Source organism: Rhyacophila brunnea, unplaced genomic scaffold (genome assembly GCF_057557595.1).
Source record: "Rhyacophila brunnea isolate RB1 unplaced genomic scaffold, BYU_Rbru_1.0 scaffold_24, whole genome shotgun sequence".
Classification (NCBI taxonomy): domain Eukaryota; kingdom Metazoa; phylum Arthropoda; class Insecta; order Trichoptera; family Rhyacophilidae; genus Rhyacophila; species Rhyacophila brunnea.
The window spans coordinates 28,950,335-28,961,462 of NW_028232904.1; the positions used below are offsets into that span (position 1 = coordinate 28,950,335).

The 11,128-nt window shown below is 33.4% G+C and overlaps 1 protein-coding gene across 3 annotated transcripts in view; it reads left to right on the plus strand.

The window, feature by feature from the left end:
* Jhbp1 (Juvenile hormone binding protein 1) overlaps window positions 1-8,496 on the plus strand; it is a 67,879-nt gene extending 59,383 nt beyond the window's left edge. Inside the window, exons 5-6 of one of the 3 annotated variants that reach the window (XR_015071247.1) lie at window positions 5,886-6,281; window positions 6,856-7,786. Coding sequence is in view for 1 of the 3 variants with exons in the window: in XM_085951270.1 (XP_085807396.1) it covers window positions 5,886-6,040 (155 nt within the window). In the remaining 2 variants the exon portion in view is untranslated. Of the gene's footprint in view, window positions 1-5,885 lie in introns of all 3 variants that reach the window. The other 2 variants (XR_015071246.1, XM_085951270.1) reach the window with 2 other exon arrangements.
* Window positions 8,497-11,128: the final 2,632 nt, after the last annotated feature.

Genomic DNA, 11,128 nt, shown 5'->3' on the forward strand with positions numbered 1-11,128 from the left:
TATGGAGCAGAGAAGGAAAACCAAGAGCGATAGACAGGCACAAAACGATATGGAGTTTTCATCACTTTGCAAAACCCTCCGAAGGAAGATTAGAGAAGACCTTCGTAAATTCAATGTAAACCTCATACAAGCAATTGTGAAAGCAGGCAGAAGTCTAAACAAAAACAGGCAATGCTTGTCTATAGGAAAACGTCAAATCACAGCACTAAAAGCAAAAGATGGTTCTATCGTCAGAAATTGGGAACACTTGTTAAGCCGAGTTGAAGAGTTCTACAGCGATCTCTACAGTGATGACACTGACAATACGACTATAGACTTAGATCTTCAGAGAAATGGAAATTCGGAAGACCATACTCCCGAGATTACATCCTGGGAAGTAACCCATGCTTTAAATTACATGAAAAGTGGGAAAGCCCCCGGGGAAGACGGTTTAACGATAGATATCCTCAAAAAAGCAGGAAAGGATGCAAATGAAGTACTTGCACAATTGTTCACAGCCTGCATATGCAAAAAGGATGTCCCAGAGGTATGGAAAAATGCCAGCATTGTCATTCTTTACGAAAAAGGTGACAGAGAAGACCTAGCAAATTATCGTCCAATAAGTCTACTCCCTATTCTCTACAAGACGTTCACAAAAATTCTCTCAAACCGTCTGCAAAATGTACTAGACGAGAACCAACCGAGAGAACAAGCCGGATTTAGAGGAGGATACAGCACTATGGACCATATCCAAGTCGTCAGAGAAATCATAGAGCGGTACCAGGAATACAAACTGCCACTATGCATGGGTTTTATAGACTATGAGAAGGCGTTTGATTCGATAAAGAAATGTTCAATACTCGACGCGCTCAGAAAACAAGGAATCCCTGGACGCTATATAAATATTTTCAATAATATATACAGTAGCGCAACAGCATCTGTAAATCTCCATAAACCATCGCGCAGATTTCCTATCAGCAAAGGAGTCCGACAAGGTGATACAATCTCACCTAAACTATTTACAGCTACCCTTGAAGACTTATTCAGGCAACTTGACTGGAATGACAAAGGGATCCCCATAAATGGAGAATACCTGAGTCATCTGCGCTTTGCCGATGACATAGTAATTTTCTCGCAAGACTCAGAAGACCTCCAAAGCAGAATGCAGGAACTCGCTGAAGTAAGCAACAAAGTAGGTTTGAAAATAAATGTAACAAAGACGAAAGTCATGTTCAACTGCTTTGCACGACAAAAAGAGATTCTCATCAATGGCACTCAGCTCGAACAGGTGAAAAGCTACATCTATCTGAGACAACAAGTATCTATAGATGGATGTCAAGACTATCTCATCTATAGACAACAAGTATCTATAGATATGAGATCCAGAAACTTAGAGTAGCACAACGTGGTATGGAGAGGTGCATGCTGGGCATAACGCGAAAGGACAAAAAGAGGAATGAGTGGATAAGGAAGCAGACAAGGGTTTGCGATGTAATAAAGTTTATTAAAAGCCTTAAATGGAGATGGGCTGGACACATAGCTCGAAGAAGAGACAATCGTTGGACAAATCTAGTCATCCAGTGGTATCCAAGAAGTACAAAACGTCCACAAGGTAGACCTAGAGGCCGCTGGATCGATGAAATGATAAAGTTCTGCGGAAGTACGTGGCAACGCAATGCACAGGACCGAGAGAAGTGGAAGCAACTTGAAGAGGCCTTCATCCAGCAGTGGATAGATTCAGGCTGATGACGATGATGATGATATATTACGTTTTTAAAATTTCTGTTGAATCATATAAATTTTATGTATTAATAATTTAGGACAAATAAGGCAATTGTCAACAAATCATTTTTTTGCTATTTTGCAACAAAAAAAACAAATATAGAATACTGAAATGTCATTTTGACATTTCATTTTGATTTCCATAGTAACGCACGTATATATTAACAATTTATTTGCTAGGACCACCCCCTTAGCAACCAATAATAGTGGATTGGATTACGGATTTCTTCCGAAATAACTTTTCATACAAAACAGAATTAACTGAACATGAATTCAATTCTACTTAAAGATGGCCAAAAATATTAAAAGAATGCATTGGCATCGTGTTCTGATATATTCTAAAAGTTTCAAATGTCTAACTAGTCGGGAAATTAGTTAAAAATCGATTGCAAGTTTTGTACTGGATAAACAATCACCGGAAAAACAAGAATACGAGCTAAGAAAAACGTGGTAATAAAATATACTTATCTATAAATAAGTATGTTGTTTGTTTAAACTACAGAAACCATTCAATTTTTTTTATTGGAACTAAGCCCGAAACCGAACAGGTTTTAAAAGATCTAATTAAAATTTAAATAACTATCCGAAAAAAAATATATTGCTATTTTTTATAATATACTATTAATTGCAAAGTTATCCCCCTTCAGGCGAGGCATTTGCGTCAATGCTTTTTGTCGTCTTCCACTTAAAAGTCAGTAATTTATTTCATTTAACGACTCCCTTACAATTCGACTGACCTTCAATTATTGCACCTTAACACCGCCATCTTTAGATTAATAAAGCCTGAGCATAACTTTTTGCACAAGCAACGAGTGGTCCACTGCCATACTATTTATTGATAAAAAAAACTTGCAAGCAGAGTTTGGTATTCTATAATGACTGAAGAGTATAAATAAGTTATTAGTTATTGCCGTTTTGAATCGACTGTCACATTGACAAACGTCCTAGTGTATTATGATAATATTATACACAGAAGAAGTTCACTTACGTTGATCGTCACTTCCAATTATTAATAACACATAACCACTAAATCAGATGAACTCCAAGGTCTCCAAGATACGTTAAAATAATCTGAAAGAAATCTGAAACTAAGAATATGTACACGACAGACCCGTCAGTATGAGCAATATATAGACAATGACAGACAATGACAGGTATAGGTACAGATAGAAAACGGGAGGGCGGAAAGGTAGATGAGAACTCTGCCATTCTGGGCAGTGTTGACCTGTGTGTCCCTGATAACTATCTTAGAAATAGAGAACATCAGTTGTTTATTCTCCCAAGGTGCAGAACCAACCTGCCACTGGTAATGCCAATTGGGAGGGCGATAACTATGTTCAACAAAATTGCTTCGGGTGTTGATATATTCCACCTACGTGAGGATGAGTATAGGTGGACGTTATTTTATAAATTTTTAAAATAGGGTCTGCTTAACTCATCCGGTGTACTTCCTTGTACCTATCTAATTAATATTTTTGTATGTACATATTTCTACGGTTTAATAACATACTATCTATCTCTTTTTTATGTAACATTTCTGTTTTAAGTATAATTTCTATATGTCATGTTGTGAACGTCTTAAACTTATAATTTGTAATGTCCACAATATGTTAAAAATAAATTGAAATTGAAATGAAATTGACCAGTCGTGAAATGTATCGGCTTCCTCTTCAGTCGGCAATGACCTTAATCAAAAAATGATTACATACCCACTTTAGAGAGAATAAAAAAACAAACATTAATTATTATCTATGCAAGAGTTTTTTTCGCCTTGGCCTATTCAATGTAAATTAAATTAATAAAAACAAGCGAAAAAAATAATAAAGCAAATTTTCCCCTTATTTTTGACGTCAATCTTTGCATATTTTTATGCTTGTGACGTCAGTAACCATGGTAATAATATAATCATGCCTATATCAATTATGTGTAATAAAGAAACGATTGTAAAAAAACTTAAATGAATTATAATTGTTGTTATTTGTTATATAAGTATATGAGCACATTCTACAATGTTTCTCTAAAACATTTCGTAACTTGTTAAAATGACTGTCATTACTCGTTTATGAAACACCGGTATATAATAAAATAATAATATATTTATTACATATTATACAAAACATGATGCTATTCTTAATATACAAGTTTGTACGTAAATTAAATAAATTACAAAACTATGTCTTTATGTACTACCTAATTCAGATATTTTTAAATTGTGTGAGGAGCGCCAACAATTTCTGTTCTTACCCTCACCTTATTCATTTATAACACGTTTACACTTGCATGGATTTACTGCTCACAGTACGTATTATCACAGTCAAAACAAAAAAAAGCACGTAAAATCATCATCAGCCTGAATCTATCCACTGCTGGGTGAAGGCCTCTTCAAACTGCTTCCACTTCAAACTATCCAATTCCACCTGCAATAATTTGCATTCTTTGTTCAATGAAAACAAGTAAGTATGACTCTCCGCAGCCTACCTCCACCCTCTACCACTGATATGCATACTAGTAAGTAAGTACTTACTTAAATAAGTCAGCTTAATCACCAGTTAAGCCGTTTATTGGATAACTTAGAATTAACTAACTAAGGTTGGTGGTGGTTCTAGCTTGTTTTTCAATACTTTAATTAGTATATTTAAGCGTTTTGTTCACAGAACAGATTAATAAATAGAATTCCGATAGGCTATATACCAGTGCAGTACATTTTGATGCAGGGTTTTGAATGTGTGAGTGTCCTACGAAAATGAACCACGCCACCAATATTAAATGAGCGCCAATGCATAAACCGAGAGCAGTTGTCAGTATTCGACGTATGACGTATTCTTGACACGTGTTTAAATTTATCCCGTATTCTACCTTACTCGAGATCGGTTGCCTGCTTCTCCTTACCCGTTAGGTATTTCAGTTCCCATTATTTCTGACTTCCTGATTTTAAACACACCGATGAGAGTTATAAAACGTCTTAGTTATTCTCTTAGCTCACTCGTTCCGTCACCCTGGTCTAAATCATTATCATCCTGAATCTATCCACTACTGGATGAAGGCCTCTTCAAACTGCTTCCACTTCTCTCGGTCCTGTGCGTTGCGTTTACACGTACTTCCGCAGAACTTTATCATTTCATCGATCCAGCGGCCTCTAAATCTACCATGCGGACGTTTTGTACCTCTTGGGTACCACTGGATGACTAAATTTGTCCAACGTTCGTCTCTTCTTCGAATTATGTGTCCAGCCCATCTCCGTTTGAAGCTTTTAATGAACTCTATCATATCGCAAATCCTTGTCTGATTCCTTATCCACTCATTCCTCTTTTTGTACTTTCTCGTTATGCCCAGCATGCACCTCTCCATACCACGTTGTGTTACTCTAAGTTTCTGGATCTCTCTTTTACTTAAGGCTATACCTCAGTTGAAGCACGGTCTAAAAAGATTGTGGCTAGGCAATGCGCGGATTGCGGGTCGCGGGTGCAAATGACGCATGCCGAACGAAATATAATTTGTCATATAAATCAAACATGCGTCCATTTAATGTTCTGTTTATTTTTCTATTAGTGACGATAATAATATATTCATTGACATGTTTTCTTTTTCAAGGAAATGGGTAACGTTGTTAGTCATCTTTACACGATTTAAGAATTAATACCCCCGTCGCCATCACGAAACAAATTGACGTGTTCCCAGCTCGACGTTCTCTCTCCGAATGCCAGCGAGTCCAAAATTTCGTCGCGCCTATAGTTGAAAATTATTTGCCGTTTCACTGATGTATCGTCTTAAGGTCCATGTTTCACACGCATGTAATATGTGTTTACGGGAAGCACACACTGGCGGAACACTTTGCGCTTTAAGCACAGTGGAAGATCACTTTTGAAGACATTATTCAGGCGGCCAAAAGCACTCCAGCCCAGCCTCTGTGAACAATTTCAGCAAATATACATCCTGGACATCCTGGACATAGACACTGTTTTATGTATTTTTCGGATATTCTTACATAATTTTTTCATGTTTTTCTATTGTTAATGCGATTTGTCCGTATTCTCTTCAGATTGAGGATATGGAACCGGAATCCGAACCCATATTTACTGACATATTTTTTATTTAATTTAATACGTTTTTCCTTTTATTTTCAGTTGAAGCGACGAATCTATTCCTCCGCGAAAATGGTCAAGAAGTTCTTCGCGCCATGTTGCCGCAACTGAGAGTTCAACTGTCAGTTGAATTCAAGAGAATCGTCAACACTCTACTCAACAACGTACCAGTCAATCGATTTTACGTCGAAGATTGATATTGTTAATAAAAAGTAATGATTAATTTAAGTCCTATTTAAGATAATAATATTATGCAAAATATTTAATTTTCGCAACACTGACATCTATATTTTTTTTAAGTAAGTAAGTAAGTAAATAGACATCTTTATTTTTTTATGCAAAGGTACACTATCAGATACCCAATAATTAAGTTTTTTAATTTATTTTTCTATTAGCTAGAATTTTTATTTGAGTTTATTTGGAAAATTAATATATCTTGTCTCTAAAGGCAGGGGTAGTCAACCTTTTTATACCTACCGCCCACTTTTTATATCTTTTAGTAGTAAAATTTTCTAACTGCCTACCAGTTCCACAGTAATGGTGATATTTTATAAAGTAGGGAAGTAGCTTTATTTTATAAAATTTATAAAGCAGAGTTAAAGTAAGTTAAAGCATATAATAATAATTACTTACCAAATACTTTATGTTAGACTTTCGCTAAGTTTGGCAGAATAAATCTTTATAAAACAACTTATCTATCATTTACACTTTGCATACATAAATAAGCACGGAGTCTGATAAAATTACATTTAATTAATTAAATTATTAATCAGATCCCTGAGGCTGATACTATGAAACTAAATACTGGATATCGAGCTCAATCTTTGTGAGGAACAAACGAAGGTCTCCTCATTCGGAAATATTCAGGTGGTGTCTTTCTTTGATCATAATTTATGATAAACAGCACTAAAGCCTGATTCTGGGATTTTATAAAACAAAAGGAAAATGTTTTTAAAGCCCCTACCGCCCAATATGAAAGTTGGAACGCCTACTAGTAGACGGTAGGGACCAGGTTGACTACCCCTGCTCTAAGGCATTACTATACTAATGTTAATGGTTTTCAAAGGAAATATTATGTGCTTTGTTAACTTCTAAATTAAAATTAACAAAATATTCATTTGTATGTCAGCGAACTATAAACACACAATCGGCGACACATAGACAATAATAATGTAGTATCACCTGTCTCTGATTTTTAACTTCGAACTGATAAGACCCTTAAATATTATCATTTTAAGAAGGAGTGTCGTGCTACTAAGAATATCTAGTGATCTAATTACGAAACATGCAATTTAATACCTACAATTTACTGACATTTTTTTTAATTCATAATATTATCTGAATACATTAAGGGGGGACATGCTCAGCGTAGGTCAAAATGGAGCTTTTGTTCTATTTTCAAAGCATAATCCTGGACATACCTTAAACGTTGTAGATAATCTATTTATATAATTTTGAAGCCTTATTATCCTTTATATTTATTTTAAACATTTGATGAAAAGTATGTTAACGCGCATGTACCGTTAAAAAAACGGTTAGGTACATGTTCAAACACGCGCGTTAACATCATTTTACTCCCTACATCAATTATAGTTTGTCAATTTATGGCTACGGCTGTATGTTGTAGCTTAACCACTGGGGAATGCTAAAAGAAATGGCGTATTTCAAAAAAAATACTACCTTATTATTAGGTCAATAATTATTATAAAGCAATCATTATTCGTAGGATGTTTATCACACTTGAATGGTCAAAGACATAGATTATAATGAGTATCTTTAGAATTATCTTCAAATGTGTTAATCTTGCCCATTTTTTGAATAATAAAATGCCTAATTCTTGTCAAATTTGGGATCACAGAGATTATCAATATAATTTTTTATCGTAAATATTTCACTATAATTATGTCGATATAAATTATACTGATGGTTTTATAAAAGCGTTTAAAAATTAATAAATGTAAAAAATCTTAACACCACTGCACAGTTATGTACTGAAATATGACTATATTTTAAAACATTAGAGCGAGAGGTTTAAAAGAATACTATTTTATGTAATAAAAATACTTTATGCATTCATCAAATGTTTAAAATAAATATAAAGGATAATAAGGCTCCAAAATTATCTAAATAGATTATCTACAACGTTTGAGGTATGTCCAGGATCATGCTTTGAAAATAGAAAAAACTACACTACTACACTTTACAAGTCTATAAGGTCGTCCAATAGGCAATTCAATATCTCTTGCAGATAACACAGAATCAACGGGAACTGATATACCTAACGGGTGTGGAGTAACAGGCAACCGATTTCGAGTGTGGAAGAATATGGGATAAACTTAAACACGTGTCAATAATATATCATTCTAAGCTTCTCCTTCGTTCTGAAAACTGCTCTTGGTTTATGCACTGACGCTCATTCAATATTGGTGTATTTGGAGGTTGCAACACACACTATTGTACGTCTATTAATGTTTGGTTCATTTTCATAGGGCACTCACATATTCAAAACCGTGCGTCAAAATTTACTGTATTGGTATATAGCCTATCGGAATTATATTATTTATATCTGTTCTGTGCATAAAACTATGCATTTTATCTTATAATAGCAAACCCATTTAACAAAATTTTTATATTTTAAGTTTACCTTTCAATTAAAAAAAAATACGTTTCTCTCAGGGAACTCAGAAATAATGGGAACTGAAATACATAACGGGTAAGGCGATAGCAGGTAACCAACTCGAGTAAGGAAGAATCCTGGTTAAACTTATACACGTGTCAAGAATACGTTTTACGTCGAATACTGAAAACTGCTCTCGGTTTATGCATTTACGCTCATTTAATGTTGGTGTATTACACACACTATTGCACGTGCTTAATTTTCGTAGGACACTTACACATTCAAAACCCTGCATCAATATGCGGCGTATTGAATATAGCCTATCGGTATTCTATTTATTATCTGTTCTGTAGTTTCTCTATTATCGCTTTTAGGTACATAAGTTATAATAGCAACACTTTTAAGTATAATTAATTATTCAGTAAATTGTATTAAATTGCATACAAGCTTTGTAATTCCTTCACTAGATGTCCTGAATGCGATCATAATATAAAATACTCTCATACTTATATGTCAAATACATCAAATTTTTATAATATTATTTAAATCTATTTAAATATGATTTATTTGAATGACGCACCACATGTTTGCTCAATATTTTTTAACTGACTGTTTTAGTTTGTAATTCAAAATTAGATACACACTCGAAAATACATTGATATTGTTGAATATATAAAAACATTTGTTATTATGTTAAATTGATTAATAATAATAATTAATATTATATTACAAAATGTGAAAAAAATGTGATATTTTTTACAAAATTGTAAGAATAAAAAGGTAATAAAAAATAAAAAGACTACATTTTATTATTTTTTTCAAATGATTTAGGTTAGGTTATCCAATATGTTCAGGAGGCGTGTAACCGGAATTTTGTACATACACAGTGCATCGTGAGATGTTGGATCGGAGGTATGATATTGAAATCAATTCGTTGTCTAAATAAATGACTTAAAAATACATAATAAAACCCACTGGAATACAACGGAAATACAAGAGAAAATTGGTAGGTAAATAAATTAGAAATACAATCATATCGTAAAATGTATATTACATTCTGGTAGGTTTTCATATCAAGTCGTACCTATCAAATAACTGATTATAATGATAGCGTTATTATCAAACATTTGATACCAATCTACATAACCGAATTTTTTTTGATTTTTTTTAAGCGGTACATGTTCAAACACGCGCTTTAACGTGATCTTATTCTTTACTTTAGTTTTAGTTTGTCAATTTATGGCTACGGCCGTATGTTGTAGGTTAACCAATGGGGAATGCCAAAAGAAATGGCGTATTTCAAAAAAACACTACCTTATTCTTAGGTCAATAATTATTATAAAGCAATCATTATTCGTAGGATATTTATCACACTTCAAAGGTCAAAGACATAGCTTATAATGCGTATCTTTAGAATTATCTTCAAATGTGTTAATCTTGCCCATTTTTTGAATAATAAAATGCCTAATTCTTGTCAAATTTGGGATCACAGAGATTATCAATATAATTTTTTATCGTAAATATTTCACTATAATAATGTCGACATAAATTATACTAATGGTTTTATAAATTCGTTTAAAAATTAATAAATGTAAAAAATCTTAACACCACTGCACATGGATGTACTTACTGAAATATGACTATATTCTAAAACATTAGAGCGAGAGGCTTAAAAGAACACTATTTTATGTAATAAAAATACTTTTTGCAGTCATCAAATGTTTAAAATAAATATAAAGGATAATAAGGATAAAAAATAGATTATCTACAACGTTTAAGGAATGTCCAGGATCATGGTTTGAAAATACAAAAAAGCTCCATTTTGACCTACGCTGAGCATGTCCACCCTTAATTGAATAAACTTACCAACGGACTATTAAATATTGACTGTGCTGATTTTTCAAAAAATTCATTGGAGATAAAAATCGTTCACGAGTAAAAATAAAACTTTTAACATCATTAAAGACATATTGTCACAATGGCGCTGTTATTGGATAGCAGTCAGGTTTGAAACTTGTATGGTAAAATCAGTTAGTATCCGTATTTCCATCTATTGAAAAAAATTCGTTCAATGTGCCCAGTGTATCAATGTACCCTGTCTCCCCCTATATATGTATATATGTTACGCCGAATGTGCGAAATTGAATATTACATGAAATAGGAAAAATTTTGCCTAAATCATGAAAAATGAAAGCCCGTTGCCTTATTCATGAATTAGACAAAATATCTGGAGAGTGCGTGAAATCGGCAGTAATTTTTCTGCTTACTTCATGTCTTGGACAAATTAGATAGTAGCGCTACGGTGGTATTTTTTGCAACTAAACTAAATGTATCAAATGCTCATGGATTGGTCAAAATGTACATTTATATTATCTATGGTCAAAATAGATGATCGCGCTCCGTGGTGTTTTTTGCAACTAAACAAATTTGTCAAATGTCATTGATTTGAATGACGTTCATATCCATTTACTATGCGCAAAAAAAATCTAGAACTATAATATGATAACGGAAGAATTTTATTGAAAAGTATTTTCGCGATTTGATTCATGCTTGGGTATCAATTGTGCAATGGTGGATTGAATGTTTGTGATAGTTTGTTGACACTTGATAGCTAACCTCAAAATGGACATTCAGTTGAATAATTTAATTCAAAATTACAAAACCTAAC